The 23107-nt window shown below is 43.4% G+C and overlaps 2 protein-coding genes and 1 pseudogene across 2 annotated transcripts; 2 read left to right on the forward strand and 1 right to left on the reverse strand.

The window, feature by feature from the left end:
• Positions 1–12083, forward strand: part of LOC112246619 — a 32708-nt pseudogene extending 20625 nt beyond the window's left edge.
• On the reverse strand, positions 12084–16380 carry dnali1 (dynein, axonemal, light intermediate chain 1). The gene is made up of 6 exons (XM_024401764.2): positions 16034–16380; positions 15659–15795; positions 15347–15516; positions 14927–15105; positions 14242–14406; positions 12084–12249 (listed from the first exon to the last, which is right to left on the reverse strand). Exons 1-6 carry the CDS (start codon positions 16112–16114, stop codon positions 12214–12216), a joined length of 768 nt encoding a protein of 255 aa, XP_024257532.1. The 5' UTR covers positions 16115–16380; the 3' UTR covers positions 12084–12213.
• Positions 16381–16610: 230 nt separating this feature from the next.
• snip1 (Smad nuclear interacting protein) lies at positions 16611–22683 on the forward strand. The gene is made up of 4 exons (XM_024401755.2): positions 16611–16777; positions 20285–20408; positions 20582–21210; positions 21464–22683. The coding sequence occupies exons 1-4, from the start codon at positions 16611–16613 to the stop codon at positions 21714–21716; spliced, it is 1173 nt and encodes a 390-aa protein (XP_024257523.1). The 3' UTR covers positions 21717–22683.
• Positions 22684–23107: the final 424 nt, after the last annotated feature.

The following is a 23107-nucleotide window of genomic DNA, read 5'->3' on the forward strand; positions in this document are numbered from 1 at the left end:
ACAAAACGTTTGATTGTCCGGTGGTCACCCTTCAATAGTTTAGCTATTTCAAGAGTGTTGCATCCGTCTGAAAGGAATTTTAAAATGTTTGACTTTTCATTGTCAGTTAAATCTATTTTTTGGCCCATTTTACCTGAGGTAAATGAAGCTGCCTAATAATTATGCACACCTTGATATGTGTTATTCACCACACCCATTACACACACATCACCTGAAAATGATTTTAAATCCAATTAGCATTCAAGTTTATATGGTTTGGAGTTGGAAAATGTGCATAGAAATAATGCTAAGATCAGAATACTCACTTGCCTAATAAGTGTAGTGTAGGGTCTGAAATGTTGTGGGTGACGAGAGCACTGGGCATCTTGTTCTTATGACATGCATTATCTGAATTAGGCCTACAGAATTATACCTACTTTAATGTCTTTGAATTTCAGAGATTTGGCTTAACTAAAGTTTGACCAGAGTCAGCCCTTAGTCATGACACTGTTTCTAGTATATTACAGATAATGCCGCCTGGATTTTGAAAGCTAGACCAGAGCTAGCTAACAAGCTTGTGTGCAGTGGCACCAATTTTTAAAATTAAAAACAGGTCTTACCATTTTGTAGTTTTTATAAATTCAATGTGAAACGTGATAACTAAAGTATCCTTAACCTCTCTAAACCACCCATCCTGGATCCGGTATAATTGTCATCAGCAACTCTGAATAGCATAGCGCCACAGTCAAATAATATTACTAGAAAATATTCATATTCATGAAATCACAAGTGCAATATTGCAAAACACAGCTTAGCCTTTTGTTAATCCACCTGTCGTCTCAGATTTTGAAATTATGCTTCACAGCGAAAGCAATACAAGCGTTTGTGTAAGTTTATCCATAGCATAACATTATGTACACTAGGCATCAAGTAGCTCGGTCACGAAAATCAGAAAAGCAATCAAATGAATCGTTTACCTTTGATCTTCAGATGTTTTCACTCACGAGACTCCCAGTTAGACAACAAATGTTCCTTTTGTTCCATATTTTTTTATATATATCCAAATACCTCCGTTAGTTTGGTGCGTTATGCCCAGGAATCCACCGGAAAGAGCGGTCACGACAATGCAGACAAAAATTCCAAATTATATCCATAATGTCAACAGAAACATGTCAAAAGTTTTTTTTTTATAATCAATCCTCAGGGTGTTTTTCAAATATCTATTCGATAATATATCAACCGGGACAGTTGGCTTTTCACTAGGACCGGGAGTAACAATGGTCTCTTGCGCACAACTCACTCTGAGAGCCCCCACCTATCCACTTACGCAATGTGGTCGTTCACGCTCATTCTTTAAAATAAAAGCCTGAAACTATGTCTAAAGGCTGTTGACACCTTAGGGAAGCCATAGAAAAAGGAATCTGGTTGATATCCCTTTAAATGGGAAATAGGGATGCATAAGAACAGAAGGGTTTCAAAATAAGAGGCACTTCCTGATTGGATTTTCCTCAGGGTTTCTCGCCTGCAATATCAGTTCTGTTATACTCGCATACAATATTTGGCAGTTTTGGAAACTTTAGAGTTTTCTATCCTAATCTGTCAATTATATGCATATTCTAGCATCTGGTCCTGAGAAATAGGCCGTTTACTTTGGGAACGTTATTTTTCCAAACATAAAAATAGTGCCCCCTAGCTTCAAGAGGTTTTAACTAGCATTGATAAACCAATCTAGTTAATTTCAACTGATATTCATAAGATCTGAGATTCTATTCACTTCCTCATTATTTCCCTGTTGCATAGAGATTTATAGAGCTAGTAATGTTTTATCTGTCCTATTTATAGTGTCTAAGCACACGGGCAGAGCCATTGAGACCGATACAACATTGCTATCTCTAAATCTCTATGGCACAACTGGTCAGAGAATGAGGCAGTGGATAGAATCTAGTTTTGTTTGATTGATGATCATTGAAATTAACAAATGTATAAAATATTGATTATGTATAGATTTGTAAGACTATAAATGACCAACCACCCAGTTTTGGTGTAGTTAGGTTTATTCCCCTGCTTTTGAGAGGAGCTGGCTACTGTCCTGGAAGATTTCCAGCAATTGCGCTAAGCTAACTTCAATCTCAACTGCACACAGAGATATATAAAAATGGTAATCATGAGTTCGTCTGACTCTGGGCAAGTAGATAAACAACCTAAATAATATCCTGATCAAATCAAATCAAATAAAATTTTATTTGTCACATACACATGGTTAGCAGATGTTAATGCGAGTGTAGCGAAATGCTTGTGCTTCTAGTTCCGACAATGCAGTAATAACCAACAAGTAATCTAACTAACAATTCCAAAACTACTGTCTTATACACAGTGTAAGGGGATAAAGAATATGTACATAAGGATATATGAATGAGTGATGGTACAGAGCGGCATAGGCAAGATACAGTAGATGGTATTGAGTACAGTATATACATATGAGATGAGTATGTAAACAAAGTGGCATAGTTAAAGTGGCTAGTGATACATGTATTACATAAAGATGCAGTAGATGATCTAGAGTACAGTATATACATATACATATGAGATGAATAATGTAGGGTATGTAAACATTATATTAGGTAGCATTGTTTAAAGTGGCTAGTGATATATATTACATTTCCCATCAATTCCCATTATTAAAGTGGCTGGAGTTGAGTCAGTGTGTTTGCAGCAGCCACTCAATGTTAGTGGTGGCTGTTTAACAGTCTGATGGCCTTGAGATAGAAGCTGTTTTTCAGTCTCTCAGTCCCCACTTTGATGCACCTGTACTGACCTCGCCTTCTGGATGATAGCGGGGTGAACAGGCAGTGGCTCGGGTGGTGTAGGTGTCCTGGAGGGCAGGTAGTTTTCCCCCGGTGATGCGTTGTGCAGACCTCACTACCCTCTGGAGAGCCTTACGGTTGTGGGCGGAGCAGTTGCCGTACCAGGCGGTGATACAGCCCGATAGGATGCTCTCGATTGTGCATCTGTAGAAGTTTGAGTGCTTTTGGTGAAAAGCCGAATTTCTTCAGACTCCTGAGGTTGAAGAGGCGCTGCTGCGCCTTCTTCACCACGCTGTCTGTGTGGGTGGACCAATTCAGTTTGTCTGTGATGTGTATGCCGAGGAACTTAAAACTTACTACCCTCTCCACTACTGTTCCATCGATGTGGATAGGGGGGTGTTCCCTCTGCTGTTTCCTGAAGTCCACAATCATCTCCTTAGTTTTGTTGACGTTGAGTGTGAGGTTATTTTCCTGACACCACACTCCGAGGGCCCTCACCTCCTCCCTGTAGGCCGTCTCGTCGTTGTTGGTAATCAAGCCTACCACTGTTGTGTCGTCCGCAAACTTGATGATTGAGTTGGAGGCGTGCGTGGCCACGCAGTCGTGGGTGAACAGGGAGTACTGGAGAGGGCTCAGAACGCACCCTTGTGGGGCCCCAGTGTTGAGGATCAGCGGGGTGGATATGTTGTTGCCCACCCTCACCACCTGGGGGCGGCCCGTCAGGAAGTCCAGTACCCAGTTGCACAGGGCGGGGTCGAGACCCAGGGTCTCGAGCTTGATGACGAGCTTGGAGGGCACTATGGTGTTAAATGCTGAGCTGTAGTCGATGAACAGCATTCTCACATAGGTATTCCTCTTGTCCAGATGGGTTAGGGCAGTGTGCAGTGTGGTTGAGATTGCATCGTCTGTGGACCTATTTGGACGGTAAGCAAATTGGAGTGGGTCTAGGGTGTCAGGTAGGGTGGAGGTGATATGGTCCATGACTAGTCTCTCAAAGCACTTCATGATGACGGAAGTGAGTGCTACGGGGCGGTAGTCGTTTAGCTCAGTTACCTTAGCTTTCTTGGGAACAGGAACAAAGGTGGCCCTCTTGAAGCATGTGGGAACAACAGACCGGGATAGGGATTGATTGAATATGTCTGTAAACACACCAGCCAGCTGGTCTGCGCATGCTCTGAGGGCGCGGCTGGGGATGTCGTCTGGGCCTGCAGCCGTGCGAGGGTTGACACGTTTAAATGTTTTCCTCACATCGGCTGTAGTGAAGGAGAATCCGCCTGTTTTGGTTGCGGGCCGTGTCAGTGGCACTGTATTGTCCTCAAAGCGGGCAAAAAAGTTATTTAGTCTGCCTGGGAGCAAGACATCCTGGTCCGTGACGGGGCTGGTTTTCTTTTTGTAATCCGTGACTGTAGACCCTGCCACATACCTCTTGTGTCTGAGCCGTTGAATTGAGATTCTACTTTGTCTCTATACTGACGCTTAGCTTGTTTGATTGCCTTGCGGAGGGAATAGCTACACTGTTTGTATTCGGTCATGTTTCCGGTCACCTTGCCCTGATTAAAAGCAGTGGTTCGCGCTTTCAGTTTCACGCGAATGCTGCCATCAATCCACGGTTTCTGGTTTGGGAATGTTTTAATCGTTGCTATGGGAACGACATCTTCAACGCACGTTCTAATGAACTCGCTCACCGAATCAGCGTATTCGTCAATGTTGTTTTGGAGTGTGGAATCAGATTGGTCGGACCAGCGTTGAACAGACCTCAGCGCGGGAGCTTCTTGTTTTAGTTTCTGTCTGTAGGCAGGGATCAACAAAATGGAGTCGTGGTCAGCTTTTCCGAAAGGAAAGCGGGGCAAGGCCTTATATGCGTTGCGGAAGTTAGAATAGCAATGATCCAAGGTTTTTCCAGCCCTGGTTGCGCAATCGATATGCTGATACAATTTAGGGAGTCTTGTTTTCAGATTAGCCTTGTTAAAATCCCCAGCTACAATGAATGCAGCAGCAGGATATATGGATTCCAGTTTGCAAAGAGTCAAAAAGTTTGTTCAGAGCCATCGGTGTGTCTGCTTGGGGGGGAATATATACGGCTGTGATTATAATCAAAGAGAATTCCCTTGGTAGATAATGTGGTCGACATTTGATTGTGAGGAATTCTAAATCAGGTGAACAGAAGGACTTGAGTTTCTGTATGTTGTTGTGGCCACACCACGTCTCGTTAACATGAAGCATACGCCCCCGCCCCTCTTCTTACCAGAAAGATGTTTGTTTCTGTCGGCGCGATGCGTGGAGAAACCAGCTGGCTGCACCAACTCCGATAGCGTCTCTCCAGTGAGCCATGTTTCCGTGAAGCAAAGAACGTTACAGTCTCTGATGTCCCTCTGGAATGCTACCCTTGCTCGGATTTCATCAACCTTGTTGTCAAGAGACTGGACCTGGGGTACCAATGTAAGAAATAACTGCCCCATCTGCCTCACTGACCCTCAACATGGGGGCCCCTCTGGGTGCGTGCTTAGTCCCCTCCCGTACTCCCAAATCACACACAACTGCCTAGCCACGCACGACTTCAACACATTAAGTTTGCCGACGACACGACGGTGGTAGACCTGATTAGGGCTGTTACGGTGACCGTGTTACCGCCACACCAGCGGTCACGAGCCTTGAAGGTAGTCAAATTCTTTGTGACCGTTTAGTCATGCTAATTAGGCTTCTCCAAGCTCTGATGTGGCTGATGATCATTAGTAGCCTACCAAACTCGTTAACTGCCAGGTACTCAGCACTCTGTCCTTTTAATCACTCTGACAGTGCAAATGTCATCAAAAATATAATGAAACACTTCATGAGAGCTCATGTTCTGCAACATTTCTATAGGCAATGCAATTGTGTGGGAAAACAGAGTGATGGATCCTCTTATTTTTAATAGAAGCCATCAGCTTTCTAAAGGCTAGGTCTACTATATTTATATCTCAACTTTCCCAGTAATAAGCACATTGCTTGTCTTTGCAACAGGAGTACAGCCTATCTGGTGGGCATGAAAATGAACCACTGGAAAAGCATCCTCCATTTGATATTTCAGCGTAGATTACATGCATTCCCCCCCCCCCCACCCTGTTTCGAGACAGGTGCGTGGTAATGGTACATTGTAAATCAAAATAAATTTCAGATTTTAGTTAGTATATGTAAAGAATATTTAAATCAAGAATGGTTTGAGTTACAATATTAGCCCATCACTTGTGAATGATGCCCAGTGTAAGGCAAGAAACAATGCATGCCTTTTTTTGCGACTTTAAATCATACTCAAATCAAACTTTATTTGTCACATGCGCGAAATACAAGTGTAGACCTTACTGTGAAATGCTTCCTTACAAGTCCTTGACTCTTCTTGAACTGCACTGTTGGTTAAGAAAATATTTATCAAATAAAGTAACACAATAACAGTACCGGTACTGAGTCAGTGTGTGGGGGTACAGGTTAATCGAGGTAATTTGTATATGTAGGAAGGGGTGAAGTGACTATGTATAGATAATAAAAAGCTAGTAGCAGCAGTGTACAAAACAAATGGGGGGTCAATGTAAATAGTCTGATAGCCATTTGATTAATTGTTCAGCAGACTTATGGCTTGGGGGTAGAAGCTGTTAAGGAGCCTTTTGGTCCTAGACTTGGCGCTCTGGTACCGCTTGCCGTGTGGTAACAGAGAAAACAGTCTATGACTTGGGTGACTGGAGTCTCTGACAATATTTTGGGCTTTCTACTTCACCGCCTATTAAATAGGTCCTGGATGGCAGGAAGCTTGGCCCCAGTGATGTACTGGGCCGTACTCACTACCCTCTGTAGTGCCTTACGATCAGATGCCAAGCAGTTGCCATACCAGGCGGTGATGCAACCAGTCAGGATGCTCTCGATGGTGCAGCTGTGGAACGAAGTTTCAAGTTTGAGGAAGGGAATTTTCACCATTAAAAATGCACCTTTTATAAAAAAAAGCATTAAATGCATAATTCATTTGTGGTCCCTTTTGGATAATGGTATTTTCCCACTAATGGCAGAATACAATAGTTCAACTTTTGTACTATGGGGGATAGTAGATTAAGATCTGTTTTGTTTGTTTATGCAGTAGGGTCTTCATTTCTGCTACATTATCAAATTAAATGTAATTGTCCCAAACCGGTGAGTTCTTGTGAATAGGTTCTGAGTAGAAAGTCATTAGACCCTGTGACTTAGCTGATCTTGGGCCCGGTCTCTTCTTCCAGGTGTAGCAGTACATCACCCTGATGCGACGCATCTTCCTCATCGACTGCCCTGGTGTAGTTTACCCCTCTGAAGACAGCGAGAGCGACATCGTGTTGAAAGGAGTGGTATGTTATTATTTTTCTCCATTTGTATTATTTTATTTGACAGTGGGAAATAGTTTTGGCTCTTTACTCAAGCAATTTGGATTTGAAATGGTTTAAGTGCAGATGGTCAGCTTTTTTATTTAATTTTTTTAATATAATTTTTTTAACCCCCTTTTCTCCCCAATTTCGTGGTATCCAGTTGTTACTATCTTGTCTCATCGCAACAACTCCTGTACGGGCTCGGGAGAGACAAAGGTCGAAAGCCATGCGTCCTCCAAAACACAACCCAACCAAGCCACACTGCTTCTTAACACAGCGCGCATCCAACCCGGAAGCCAGCTGCACCAATGTGTCAGAGGAAACGCTGTGCACCTGGCGACGGGTCCCATATTTCCAGCATGCAATGATTTCATCAAGCTTGTGATGCCAAACTTGTTGGATGCATTTTCTGTTTGTTTTAGTTGCGTTTCAGATCCTTTTGTGCCCAATAGAAATGAAAGGTAAATAATGTATCATTTTGGAGTGATTTTCATGGTGAATAGAATGTTTCCAAACACTTGTATATTAATATTGATGGTACCATGATTACAGAAAGTCCTGAATGAATAGTGAATAATGAAGGGTGAGAAAGTTAGATGAACAAATATCACCCCCTCACAAAAATGCTATCCTACCCTGTTATTGTAATGGTGAGAGGTTAGCATGTCTTGGGGGTATAATATTTGTGCGTCTTAACTTTCTCACTGATAGTTTTTTTATGTACTTCCATGTCTAAACCTGTAGCATTTATAACCTAACAATTGTATCATTGTATGCTTCACTGTGTTGTTTCCCAGGTGCAAGTGGAGAAGATCCGTAACCCGGAGGAGCATATCCCGGCAGTGCTAGAGCGGGCCAAACCAGAGTACATCCAGAAGACGTACCGCATCCCCACCTGGCGCTCCCCAGAGGACTTCCTGGAGAAACTGGCGATGCGCATGGGCAAACTCCTTAAGGTCAGGGCTTGTGTCATATTAATTCAAGCACACTGTAGGGAAAACATTTGAACTGAAAACAAAAAGTGTTTCTTATTGGACACGACCGGATAGTCCCTCCCTGTCGCAGTCAGTTGTCTCGTTTGGTAGTTAATTAACATAACCCTGGAGTGTATCAATGGGGGCTGAAGTCACAGTACATGGTAATTGTCTGTAGGCTGTTGGTCGCCCCAGATCTGTTTGTGCTTCATAGCCAACTCTTATGGTTGTTGTTTGGCATGCTAATGACCATAGGGATTGGCAAGACGGCACAGATCTGAGACCACCAGGCTACATAGCCTGGGCTGCTTGTCTTAATTTCTGACCATCTTTCATCTGTCTGAATTATCTTTATAACTCTTTGTGGTTAAGGGAATTTGAATGTCACAATATACTTTAGTCCTGAAAGGTGTGTTATATTTAGGATTTATCCTTTGTGTATTTGACAAGCTGTAGGTCAGTGGTAAAAAATGATCTTCCCAAACATACACTCTGTTTTTGTATGGGCCATTTTTTTTGATCCGTCTGAAATTCTACACTTGACCCTAAAGCTTACTAAGCTTATTTGGAACCCATCAATCCCAAGTGGCACATAAAGTCTATGTAAGGACGCTCCATTTATTCCTACTTTATTTTCTTCTCATGTTTCCCTAATGCATGATCTGTTGCAGGGGGGTGAGCCAGACCTTCCCTGTGTCTCCAAAATGGTGCTGAATGACTGGCAGAGAGGACGCATCCCCTTCTTCGTAAAACCCCCTGGCTGTGAGGGAGAGCATGAGGTGAGGGGTGGACGAACAGCTGGAGTAAAACCCTCTCCCTCGCAGACGAAAATATAGAGACATTCTCAACAGCAATGTTAGCACATATTCTGGTTATAGTCTGCCACCCTCTGGCTAAATGTAAAATATCATCACAGGCCTTGCCAAGATTGGACAAGAGTGCAAGCATGGTCACATTGACTTTCTTTGCTCAAGTTGTTTTTTTACATTTGCTTTATTTGACATGTAAAAATATATAAAGCTGCTTCCAGCCAGGGACAACAATGCATACATTAAAATGATTGAGGCTAAAACCCAATGTCTTATTTCTGTTGTGGTCCTCTCAGGTGAGCAACAAGATGGCAGGTGGGCAATATTGTCCACTCAATCTGAAATGTACACATGGTCTGCATGCATCCCGATTCTCTACCTTTCTCCTGAAGTGTGCACTTGCACTCTCCCCATTGGATTGGTGTAAGCATTGGCTGGAGTGAGTTTCCATCATTTTTAAATCCATGTCGAATGAGTGTGCAAGTGCACACTTCAGGAGAATCGGAACCTAGCCATGATTATGAAAGTTGTACTGACTGGTGTGTTGTTTTCAGGGCAAGGATGTACTACCAGTGGAGGGGGCACCAGAAGCTACAGAGCGTGTACAGGAAGAAGGTGCAACAGAGGAGCAGAGCGGGGAGGTGGTGGCTGCAGTGTCGGCCGAGCAGGAGGCCCAGCAGCAGCAGAAACACAAACATGAGCAGGTGCAGAAGATTCTCTCCAACGTCCGGCAGAACTTCGGCAAGATCAATGTGGCGCCCGAGTTCAACGATGAAGACCTGGCACCCGTGCAGACCGACTACCTCGTTTTCTCGGACCTGTCTGGCTCGGACGTGGATGAGGAAGAGGAAAATGGAGATGAAGAGAAGGGGGATGGGGAGACAGCAGCTGGAGATGCTGAGTGTGCCGCCACCACCCCAGCCGGTCAGCCTGCCAAGGTGGAGGAAAAAAAAGAGTTTGCGTGAGACTATCTGCGAGCTGGATGGGAAGATTGCAAAGTACAAGCAGTTCCTGGACCGGGCCAGACTCAAGCGCTTCTCCGCCATCCGGTTTGTCTTCTCCGTTCTCGCCACCACTTATCATTTCAGTCTTGTTCTGAAGATGTGCTTTATTATTTTCTAATAAACCCACATCAACCCCAATTCTTGTCCAAAAGACCGGCATAGCTCTGTCCCAAGTGGCACCCTATTCCCTATATAGTGAACTACAAAAGTAGTGCTCCATGTAGGAAATAGGATGCCATTTGGGACGAAGCCATAGAGAGATGAAGGGTGCCTAGGTCCTTTGAGGTGAAACATGCCTCGTTTTTCACTGTCCAGGCACCTGGGGATTGGCAGCTGCTCATACCGTTCTGTCTGATAGATGGGGTTTTCCATCACCATTTATGTCATGTTCCGCGGACTCACCAACTGTCTCTCTCGCTGGTGAACTTCAGCTCACGCCCTCACTCAACAACGTCAAATAAGAGTCGTCTGCGGCCAATTTGCTTTCCATTGTCGGCTCAGCGAATTCCAACTGGACTAAACTGTCTGGATGTGCAGGGAGTAATGAGGTTATATGTGACGACTCTTTCTACTGTTCTTTTTTTGTTCAGGATTCCGAAGGCACTATCTGACAAAGTGCTCACAGACATGAAAGTGAAGCAGGCGGCGAATAAACCTCAACCTAAAGGTAGCAACTTCATTTCAACTTATTAGTGATTTTCCTTTCTGGGCTTACCTGACATCCCAAATGCAGGGGTTAAAGTTGTCACAGATTTCTGTCATATGGATTCTTTTTCCAATTGAAAAGGACTGGAATTGGTCAAACTTGCAGTTTAATACATGTACAAAATTATCCTCTTTCCCTAAAAGTATAATGGTCATGATTATTATTTATTTTTTAACATGAAAGGGGAGGTTCACTTCCCTCCGCAGACGTTTGATCTGAGATCAACTTAAGTTTCAGTCATGGGATTTATTTTCTTTTAACCCGGCAAATGTATTCCATCAAAGAATACAAGGGCCTTCTAGCAAAATATGCACTTTCCTTTACACAAAGTACAGACTTTATACAAGTCTTCATGGATAGCAGCAGATAAAATGTATAATTAGAGTAGGTATTTGGCCAAAGACCACTGTCAAACTGAAACCAAACAAGCAATCAAACCATATAAATAGAATGGGAATGTCCTATTAAGTGTTTTAGGAATTCCATGCCTACGGGTCATCCACTTACTGGCCAACCTTTTGTTCCTCAGCTGTAACACAGGTTGGCAAGAAGAGGAAAACTGATGAGGCAGAAGAGCTCACGCGTCCAAACAGAAATCTAACATCCAAGCAGGTACTGTGTGTTCACTTACCCAGCTGTTTGACATCAAACAGGCCTATCTATCTAGACTGGACGCCTCCGATGGATGGCCGCTCCCCTACCGCTATTGTTAATGGAATGAAGAAAGGCACTGTTCTTCCTCAGGCTTATCTCCCTCATTTGTCTCCCCCCCCTCCCCTCTTGCAGAGGAGAGCAGCGGATCGTGCTCAGAAGGTGAAGAAAGTTGGAATGCGCTATTACGAAACACACAACGTCAAGAACAAGAACAGAAAGATGCCTACGGTGCCCAGCGAGGGCAAGAAAGCCAAGAGATTGAAGCGCTAGTCTGGGGTCCAAGAGACCAAACTGGGACATTTCTAATAAATATTTATTTTAATGACCCTGTCATTGTAATGAATTGTTTTAAGGTGTCTTGGTACCTACCCTTGGTATCTTGATGTAAAGTGATTTGGGGAAGGGGCATTGAGTGAATTAGGTTTTGATGAACCTCTTAATCAAGTGAATCGCTTGATGCATTAACCTGGTCCTGAGTGACCTTCAGCGAAGTGACTGATCACTTTCGTCAAACGATTACTTAAACTCATATGGAGCTTCACTGAGAAGTGAAAGGATGGGTCTGTCATCCCCCCTAAAAGGTACACTTGTACTGCATAGCCTGGGTGCCAGTCTGTTTTCTTTATTTTGCTAACTGTCAAATTTGGCATGACAATTCCATAAGGAGTTGGCTAGAGAGCAGAAACACTGGCATCCAGGTTATGTATTGCACTTTGAGGAAAAAAACATCAAGTGAAAATGTTTATCCAAATATACATGTCATACCATAAAATAAAGAATGTGAACAAATTATTTCATTTTTAAATTTTATTCTGCTATAGTAAAGCAAGGCTTTATGGTTATGAAGTAGACTTCTATTACATAATGCTGTGTTGGACCATCTGAAATCTACTGGACATAGATCACTTGTGGAATGGAGGAGTCACTTTTTTGGGGCAATGATCCCCTCCAGCTGGGCCTGTAAAGGATAAGAAATGTAAATGTTAAAAATATCTCAAATATACATACACCAATTTGACGGGATGTCCATATACTTTTGTATTTGGCTATTTCAGCCACACCTGTTGCTGGCAGGTGTATACATTTGAGTACACAGCCATGCAATACACAAACATTGGCAGTAGAAAGTCCTTACTGAAGAGCTCAGTGACTTTCAACGTGGCACTGTCATAGGATACCACCTTTCCAAGAAGTCAATTTGTCAAATTGACTCCCTACAGAGTTCCAAATTGCCTCTGGAAGCAACGTCAGCACCAAGAAACTGTTCAACGGGAGCTTCATGAAATGGGTTTTCCATGGCCGAGCAGCATCGGCTGGAGTGGTGTAAAGCTCGCCGCCATTGGACTCAAGCAGTGGAAATGCGTTCTCTGGAGTGATGAATCACACTTCAGACAAACCTGGGTTTGGCGAATGCCAAACAAGTCTCAATTGAGTGGCCCAGCCGATCGAACATCGCTGGAGTCCTGAAAATAGATGTGCAGCAACGCTCCCCATCCAACCTGACAGAATCTGCAGAGAAGAATGGGAGAGACTCCCCAAATACCGATGTGCCTAGCTTGTAGCGTCATACCCAAGAAGACTTTAGGCTGTAATCGCTGCCAAAGGTGCTTCAACAATGTACTGCGTAAAGGGTCTGAATACTTAAGTAAATGTCATTTTTTTAAAATATAAATTAGCAAACATTTCTAAAAACCTGTTTTTTTGCTTTGTCATTATGGGATATTGTGTGTAGATTGAGGGGGAAAAAAACGATTTTAGAATGAGGCTGTAACCTAACAAAATGTGGAAAAAGTCAAGGGTTCTGAATACTTTCCGAAGACACTGAACAAAAGTATAAATGCAATATTCAACCATTTCAAATATTTACTGAGTTATAGTTCATATAAGGAAATCAGTCAATTTAAATAAATTCATTAGGCCCTAATCTATGGATTTCACATGACTGGGATAACATATGCATCAGTTGGTCACATATGGTATTATTTTTTTTAAAGGTAGGGGCATGGATCAGAAAACCAGTCAGTATCTGGTGTGACCACCATTGGCCTTAATGCAGCACGAATTCTCCTTTGCGTAGAGTTGATCAGGCTGTTGATTGTGGCCTGTGGAATGTTGTCCCACTCTTCAATGCCTGTGGTACAGTTTGAAACTGGGATTCATCTGTGAAGTGCACCCTTCATCAGCGTGCCAGGGGCCATCAAAGGTGAGCATTTGCCCACTGAAGTTCGTTACGACGCTGAACTGCAGTCAGGTCAAGACCCTGGTGAAGACAACGAGCACGCAGATAAGCTGACTGCAGAAATTCTAAAGTTGTGCAAACCCAGTTTCATCAGCTGTCCGGTTTGCTGGATTCAGAAGATCCCGCAGGTGAAGAAGCTGGATGTGGAGGTCCTGGGCTGGCGTGGTTACACATGGTCTGCGGTTGAGGCCGGTTGGACGTACTGCCAAATTCTCTAAATTGTTGGAGGTGGCTTATGGTAGAGAAATATACATTAAATTCTCTGGCAACAGCTCTGCAGTCAGCATGCCAATTGCATGCTCCCTCAAAAATGTTGAGGGAGCGTGTGGTCTTTTATTGTCCCCAACACAAGGTGCACCTGTGCAATGATCATGCTGTTTAATCAGCTTCTTGATATGCCACACCTGTCAGGTGCATGGATTATCTTGGCAAAGAAGAAATGGTCACTAACAGGGATGTAAACAAATTTGTGTACATTTGAGAGAAATAAGCTTTTTGTGCATGTGGAAAGTTTCTGGGATAATTTCAGCTGGTACCAACATTTGATGATGCATGTATATTTTTGTGAAGTATATTTCAACTGACATCAATTGATCGATTTCATTTCAAAGACTTTCTATGAGTTAGAAAAATCCTGCCTTCCTTATTTGGCGCGACAATGCCCATAGGAGTTGGCAAGACCACACAATGATGATGACTGAGCGCCTTTACCTTGAGCTGCTGGTTGGTTCTCTTCAGGAACTGAATCTCCTCTGTGTGTTTCTTCTCCTCTACCTGCCGTCTCTCAGTCTCTCTCTTCTCAATGGCCTCACACTTTGCCTTCTGCTCATTAACCTGTCTCTCCAGGTCCCGCTTCTCGTTCTCCAAATCGGAGATCTACACAAGTAGATGCAAATCAAATTCACTTTGGGGTAATAAAGGTTTTTAATCATTCAATGGTGCAGCAGTCCATTCACTTGGATTGTTTCTCCTCATTCACTATCTTTAGCTTTATCTGTGGTAAAAGCGGAGCGTTCTCTGACGTCTTTTTTTTGGGGGGGGCTGGGTTTAGACAGGCAGCCTAATTCTGATATTTATTTTCAATAATTTGATCTTTAAAACCAATCAGATCAACTCTGAAAAAGATCTGTGAAAAGATTGTGATTGATCAAAAGACTCAATTAGTGGGAAAAAGATCAGAATTGGGCTGCCTGTGTAAATGCAGCCATGAGGGCTAGGAAGATGGCTCCCTCTGCTGGTCTACACTAGCTTGGTTGCTTGAAAGGTTTTCCAGTGACACTGCAGACAGGTCAAGCATTCTAAATGTAAAGGTCAATCTACAATGATGCAAAGGTTGGAAAATGCTAATTTATTTTTAGAAAAGTGTAAAATGTTTGTGTGTGACCCATTTCCTTACCCTCTTCTCCATGTCAGACTTGCCCTGCTCAGCCTGCAGGGCTTTTCTCATGCCAAAGGCCACACTGCTCTCGTACAGTGTCTGGTAAGCAGCAATGGTCATGCGGATTTCGTCTCGCACACGCAACAACAGCAGTCCTCTCTCAGCACAGTTGATGGTTACCTGTCTGATCAACTCATCTACAGGCAATCAATGGCTTAGAGTTTTAAACACAAACTCACAGTGCAACATTCTTTAGGACCAGTTTCCCAGACACAGAATAAACCCAGTGAAATTGCTTTTTAGTTCAGAACCAGCTTGAGTCTAGCCTAATCTTGGTCCTCTTGGAAACTGGCCCAGCTTTTAGGATTTGTATCCAACACACTTTTCTACTATTACTACCATCCATGCATCTCATCTTGCTTCCCCCTCTCTCCTTACCGAAGCACTGGGAGTAGAGCTCCCTGCGGACTGGGCAGATGCCCGTCTCCCTGGCCTGTCTCTGCTGCAGCTTCAGATCCAGCTGCTCCTGTAGGTGCACCACGTCCATGCGGGTACACGGCGTGCTGGACACCTGCTGCACCCACAGCTGGTTGGTCTCCATCCATTCCCTGTAACAGTGGTAGAGCTGAGATTAACACAGGGTTGCCAAATTTCAGGTTTGCGAAGCCGGGAATATTGGTTAATTTCCCTAAGAGTAAAAAATAGGGAGAAGGGTGTTATCAGTAAAGATGTGTCCGTGTCATGTCATACCTGGGTGGTAGGATGGCATTGAGGATCTCCTCGGTTTGCTGTTTGCTGGTATCGGCTGAGGGGGTCTTGGGTTTGGGTGGAGGTGGCACAGGGCCAGTCATGGCAGGCTGTTGTGGAGCCACTTTCAGGGGTCGTGCCTGAATTTGCAGTACACGATTTTGATTAGAAGAACATCAATTTTCAGCCAATTTGTTGAAAAAATAAGTAATTGATTGACATCTCTCACAGCTCACTAGGAACATTGGCATGCCATTGATTTCAAAATAATGACAGTGGACATAATGTATGTTAGATACCACTGTATGGATACATTTAGCTACTGTAACTAACGTTAGCAGCCAGCATTAAAAACGTGTTTTGATAACGTTATCCTACCTTTGGAGACTTCTTTTCTGTGTTTCTGCTCACCAAGACTGGGTTGTCATATTTCAGCAGAGAATCAGCCGGAGGAATCATTGTGATACTTTGATTACACTACACATAAAGTGTTTTGTTGTAGCAGGTAATGTCTCAAGGAATGTGTGTTGTTGAAATGTGAATTGAAGACGTTTAATTGTTTATTTTTACCATGGCAACTTAATTCCATGCGCTACTCACTAACCTATCCGAGCTGCTCGAAGGCATGATTCAGAGTTGTTTCAAGCCTTTGACGCTATGAAATGGGGAAGGAAAATTAAGTACATACATTTAAGTATAACATTGTGTAGGTGTATGACCTTATTGAAAAGATGATAGAATATGTCTGCAATATTACAACGGAACAAAAGTGAACTAGTCCATAGTCACGGTGAAAAATATTTAAAGCGTTCTGCCGGAAGCGGAAAAGCGTTTCCTTGCGCACAATAGAGAACTTTCTCAGCGTTTGCAGTGGAGTTTGTTGTTCACTTTTTATACATATGTATTCGCGATGACCTTTATTTAGTCGATTTACAACTATTGGTTAAGTTTCATAATGGATAAAGAGAGACGGCATAAAAGAGTGGAATCCCCGGTGCGGGACTCAAAACCGAAAATCAAACAAGAGAAACTCAGCCCTGCTAGGCCCCAGAGATCACGCCGCTCGAGTTCGGGGTCCAACGGCAGCCCAAGCCCACCGCCGCAGAGGAGACGAACGAGCAGGTAGCCTGATTTCATGGGTGTATAGTATTGTAGTTAGCGAACACAAATTACACCGTAGGGTTGCAAGGCTATGATGTTACACAATTTCAATAATAGCAACTAGCTAGCCACTAAGCTAACGATTTAGTTAGCTTACTAGGCGTTATTGTTATGCTTTAGTCGTGTAACGTTAACCCTCAATTAGCCCTTGGTCACGACTCTTGTTCCATTACATTACACAAGTCATTGAACAACGGCGTCTTCTGTACGGGGAGTTTTGTTATGAGCACCGACGCTCAATCTGAACATTAACACGCGTCGCTGGAAGCATATTTTTCATATAAATAATACTTTTCAAAAAACAAAAGGATAAATTGATACACGCAGTGTTCCCACACTGACATGTCTCCACGTTAAAGCGCTTGTTTCTGAAGACGAGGCGACCGACCACCTGTGCTAATTGGCTATCTAGCTAGGAGCGACCGACCACCTGTGCTAATTGGCTATCTAGCTAGCATGCTCCAGCCCAACACCTGTGTAAGCATAGTTTCATCTGGTGGAGGCCACCATAGCTGAATGGATCTGCAAAACTGTTATTGAGTGGGTTTTTTTGAATTTCTTGCTGATAAGTTCCCTATGTCTTGAAATACTTATGGAAGTGATGATTTATTGACGTTTCTAAACGTTAACACGGTGTCATGATTGTACCTAGTTCTTATGAGGTGGTAGTGGGCAAAGTAAATGACTGAATGCCGCCAGTTTTCCCTCAATTAGCTAGCTCATTTAATGTTAGTTGACTGGAAACAGTGATAGCTAGCTAGAATTAAAATATAATTGTCACACACTGGAGGCTTTACCGTGAAATGCTTGCTTACGAGCCCTTCCCAATTATGCAGAGTTTAAAAAATAAAATGGTAACGAGGAATAAACTACACAAGAATGGCGCTACCGTAACCTGTACCTCTGCACATTGACTCGGTACCAGTACCCCCTGTATAAGGCCTCGTTTGATTTTGTTAATAAAAATATTTTTTTATATATTTAGTTTACAAATATTTTATTAACTGCATTGTTGGTTAAGGGCTTGTAATTAAGCATTTCACGGTAAGGTCTATTATTCGGCACATGTGACATAACATTGTATTTGATTTGACAGTATATACAGCAAGTACCAGGTCAATGTGCATAGGTACGAGTTATTTGAGGTAGATATGCACATGAAGACGGTGAAGTCGCGAGGCATCAGGATAGATGAGTAAAATAAAGAGGAGCAGCAGCAAATGATGAGTGTAAAAGTGTGTGCAGTTTGTATTGTCTGTGTGTCACTCTATCAACCTCCCTGTAGGCTTACTCATCGGTGTCGGTGATCAGGCCTACGAGTGTCATGTTGTCAGCAAACTTGATGGTGTTGCAGTCGTGCAGCTGCGTAGGTGAACAGGGAGTACAGGAGGGGACTAAGCGAACACCCCTGAGTGGCACCTGTGTTGATGGTCAGCGTGGCAGTTGTTGTTGCCTACCCAGGATCCAGTTGCAGAGTTGGGGGGTTCAGTCACTGGGTCCCCTAGCTTGGTGATGATCTTGGAGGGGACTATGGTGTTGAACGCTGAGATGTAGTCTGAAAAGCATTCTTGCACTGAAAAGCATTCTTGCACACTCCAAGTGGGAGAGGGCATTGTGAAGTGCAATTGAAATTGCATTATCTGTTGGGGCGGTATGCAAATTGAATATCAGTCGTCTGAAAAAATGGGCTTTCAAGCAAGGCACAGTGTTCCTTGAAGCGAGCATGAAAGGCATTTAGCTTGTTTAGGAGTTCTGCATCGCTGGGCAACTCTGGGTTTCCCTTTAATCCCGTATCATCTGCAGGCCCTGCCACATCACGAGTGTCTGTACTAGCAAAACAGTCTTGTAGCCTCGCGTCTGCTTCCGACCACCTCCACATTGAGCACATCACTGGTACTTCCTGTTTTGAGCTTTGGTTTGTTAGCAGGAAGCAGGAGAAGGGAGTCATGGTTGGATTTGCCCAACGGAGAATGAGGGAGGGCCTTGTATGTGTTAAGTCTGATTAATCAGACAGTAATACACCGATAATTGGGACGCAGCCCGAAACTCATGCCTCCAGAATGTTGAATAAAATCACATTTAAACATTACTGGTTGTCTGAGTGGTTTGTCCTTCATCTTCTCCAAATTTGAGAAAATATCCACAGGAAAGTATTGTTTACCCAACTTTTTAGAGAGCCGGTAGGTATATGGTTCGTTTTAAGGACATTTTTTAAGGAACATTTACATGATTTTGCAGTCATTAGTGTCAGGCTGTATATACCAATTCTATATTACAGCCGGATTAATCAGACTAGCTATAAATGGTCAATTTGCCGGTGACACACCGGCCCAGTGCCAACTGAAAGCCACTGGCCCAAATGGAAGAAATGATACACTGTACCGGGCCAAGATCTCACAGGAAAAATATAATGCGCGCATAATTTAAATATCAGTTGCTTGTATACATATTTTGCAGGCTGAGCAAGTAACCTATAATAACTTACCCTCCACACACTAATAATTGCATCGTAACTTGACATTATAATATTTACATTGATTGTTTATAAAACCTTAACGTAATATCAAAGGGTGTTATTTGTGATTTTTAACAGTCAGCAGTACTCTATAAAGACCCTATAAAATCAGTTATATTTTGCTAAAGTCCATTTTCTCAGTTTCTGGGTTTTCCTATTTTTGTCTGGGTTTCACCCTCAAAATCACACTTTTTATATATAGAAAACGATATAAATGTGATGTTCTAAGTCCCAAACTGCTTAAACCACATCAGGAGACCACGTTTGAGGTCAGGAAAAAATGTGATGTTTGCGCACCTAGCAAGAGACAGTTTGGCTAATGGTGTTTCTATAGTGTACCATGTAGCCTAATTATGATGCCAGAGTTTGCAAAACAAATTGGGAAGGTTTTTTAGGAAAGTATTTAGAAATGTTCATTCAAACAGAGCCTGATGACTGAATTGCGCATCAAAGATTTAACCATGACTTCGGACCAGACTTTTTAAATACCCGGTTTGCATACCCATTGTTGCCTTAGCTTTTACTGGTAGTTAGCATAAGTTGAAATGTCTTCTGTGAGCTGCTCTATTCAACAACCAGTTGAGAGATGCATCCTCTTGCTGCCCGACAGATTATATTTTTCTCAACGGCTATGTGTGCGGTGCGTGTTGTAAATAATGTGCATAAAGAAGTAACAGCTTTGGGAATTTCTGTTTTTCATCAAATCTATATTCCAGATTGAAAATTGTATTATTACAATCTTTACTTTTCTCTGGCTCAAGCAGGCCACTGACACGGATGATTGACTCCCTAGACCAGCGGCCATCCTATATGTCGAACCCCGTATTCCAAATTATTTGTCAGATGTCGCTCAGAGAAGAATACAATAGGAGCTGTCCGTTGTAGCTAGCTAGCCTTGGTGTTAAATTAACTATTGGTTTTTAAAGCCTTTCCTTGTTGATTTGATTGACTAGATCGCCACCCAGGGCAAAAGGTCATTCGCCAGGTAGAAGGGCGTTGGGAAGACGAGACAGATCGCCCAAAAACACCGGCAGGAGCCGAAGCCCTCCCCGCGGTGCCGATGTGAAAATAAAGCGGGTGATTCTGTCACTACTTTATGAGTAAATGTAGCAATTGGGGAAATGCATTAATGTAAAACGTTCAATGCAGCAAATATGTTCTTTAAATAAAAACACTTTACCAACTAATTTTGTCCCGGTGCTTGACTCTGGAATTAGGCTAATATTCCTGTCTCACTGTCTCCCCAACAGGAGCAGGGTGACCACCGCGGTGCTGACCGAGGTGCCGATGACCATAGAAGGCGCGACCGCAACGACAAGCCAGAGCCCTCGGAGCCACCAGTGCGGCGAAGTAGGTGGGAACAGGCTGACGGACCCAGAGAGTCTGACAGACCCAGGGAGAGAAAACGAGGAGAGAGAGAGCGGGGTGGAGGTGGAGACAGGCCCAGAGAGCGAGAATCCCGCTCCTTCCAGGAGCAGCAGGCAGAGAGACAGCAGCACGACAATCAACGACGGGACAACCGGCACCGGTTTGAGGAGAACGATGACGGGGGACAAGCTTTCGGACAAGGTACCCAAGAGGGTGGCGAGGGAAAAGACAGCCCCCCAGGCGATAAAGAGAAGCCCAACTTTGAACTTTCCGGTGCGCTCACAGAAGATACCAACACGTTCAGGGGGGAAGTGATCAAGTACAACGAGCCCCCCGAGGCTCGCATCCCCAAGCGCAGGTGGCGACTGTACCCCTTCAAGAACGATGAGCAGCTCCCTGTCATGTACGTCCACAGGCAGAGTGCATACCTGATGGGGCGGCAGAGGAAGATTGCTGATATTCCCATCGACCACCCATCCTGCTCCAAACAGCACGCTGTGTTCCAGTATAGGTGAGATCTGACAATCACTTGTTTGTTCAAATCAGGCCCTCGGGATGACATTAGTCTGCTAATCCTTTGAAAATGGTCTCTATTTTGAAATTATGCTATTTTCCCACTTACATAATTTCCCTACATTTTGTTGAGGTCTGACACTCATGACATCTGGTTAATGTAGTTCTGTTGAGTTTATGTGATTTCAATCTCTAGGTCGGGACACTTTCAACCTCTGGGTAATGTAGTTCTTTCTGCTGCTGATTTCCAGGCTGGTGGAGTTCACGCGTTCGGATGGAACTGGTGGGCGGCGGGTGAAGCCCTACATCATTGACCTAGGTTCGGGCAATGGCACCTACCTGAACAACCAGCGCATCGAGGCGCAGCGGTACTACGAGCTCAAGGAGAAGGACGTGCTCAAGTTTGGCTTCAGTAGCCGAGAGTACGTCCTGCTACATGAGTTCTCCGACACAGCCGAGGTGGACGCCAGGGCGGAGGAAGATGACGAGGGCCTGGACGCGTGAATGCAAGACCTCTGAGCCTTTTCGAAATAGTTGTGACATGCGTGCTTCCGTCCTACTTTCCTTTTTGAAGTAATTACAGAGCTTAATTGGTTGGATTGTTGAAAATAGTAGGATTTTGCTTAGTAAATATGTGCTTACCTCAGGGAAACAAGGAAGGAAATGTGCGTTCTTTCAACTATTCTGACAGGGCCACGGATTATCCAGTCAAGTGTATTGTTGGAAAATAATGTTCACTGATGCCTACCACCTGTTGGCCATCTCCTTAACACGGATGGAACAATGAACTGCATAGATGGTGTGTTGGGTTAAGCAGCTTTCAGGGTTAACGGAACAAATAAAAAGAGGGGTAGGAGAACTCTGTGGTCTCTTTGGCGGTCATAAAAACCTGCTTTAACCTGCAGTAACAGGTCTCAGTACTCTATTCTCAGGACATTAGCTTAAGATCAGTAGTGTGGTTGATTTTACCCCCCCCATATATCTGACTGCTTACGTTCAACACAAGTGCTCAATGCCAGACAGAAGTTACTTTACAAAAAATTATTTTGTTATTATATTTTTGGAATAGAACATTGAATACAAATGAGTATATTGCTGAAGGCTAGCCTATGTCCAGACCTTAACTGTAAATACACTGGATGTATTGAATGTGAATGCTGGATTCATCATATAGTGTACTGTATTTGGGTTTGAGCGTTGCAACAAGGAGTGAAGAAAGCATACGCGTGTATGTATCTGCTTTAAATGTGTGCTGCTTGTGACGTAGGAAAAAATGTGTGTGTCGCAGTGTATTCTCATTTACCCATCTTTACTACCGAATTGACTGTAGGCTATGGAGGTTTCTGGAGAAAGATCGTACAGCATGACTATTCCCACTACAAAGACAATTTTGTTTTTTACTTTTTTGAACCCCATTGTAGTTCAATTTTAGATGTTTTGTATTGTACATAAAGGTTGTGAAAGACTCTTAGTTTTGTTGATATTTGTTCGCCATAACTTTGATGGTTGTATGTTCAAGTAAACCATCATAACCACACGGTAAGCCACATCAAGTTATAAACCAGAGGTAAATTTCGCAAGCTCTACAGACTACTGTACCCAAAGTTCTGATAACCACTGTTATTTCAGGTTTATTAGCCTCGCCTGCAGTCCTATGCCCCTCTGCTTTGTGTAACGTTCTGTCATATCAGCAGTAATAGTATCACGTAGACCCCTCAACCTTAACTCTGGACCTCAAAGCCAGTTACAGTTTTTTTTTTCAGGTACTGATTTAGACCTGGGACACCAAATGTGTGCAATTTAATTATCAGGTAGAACAACCAGCGGGCTCCGGACTCGTAGGTTAAGAGTTGAATATCCCTGGCGGTTCTCAAAGTGTGGGCCACAGAGGTACT

Source organism: Oncorhynchus tshawytscha, linkage group LG03 (assembly GCF_018296145.1).
Source record: "Oncorhynchus tshawytscha isolate Ot180627B linkage group LG03, Otsh_v2.0, whole genome shotgun sequence".
NCBI lineage: Eukaryota > Metazoa > Chordata > Actinopteri > Salmoniformes > Salmonidae > Oncorhynchus > Oncorhynchus tshawytscha.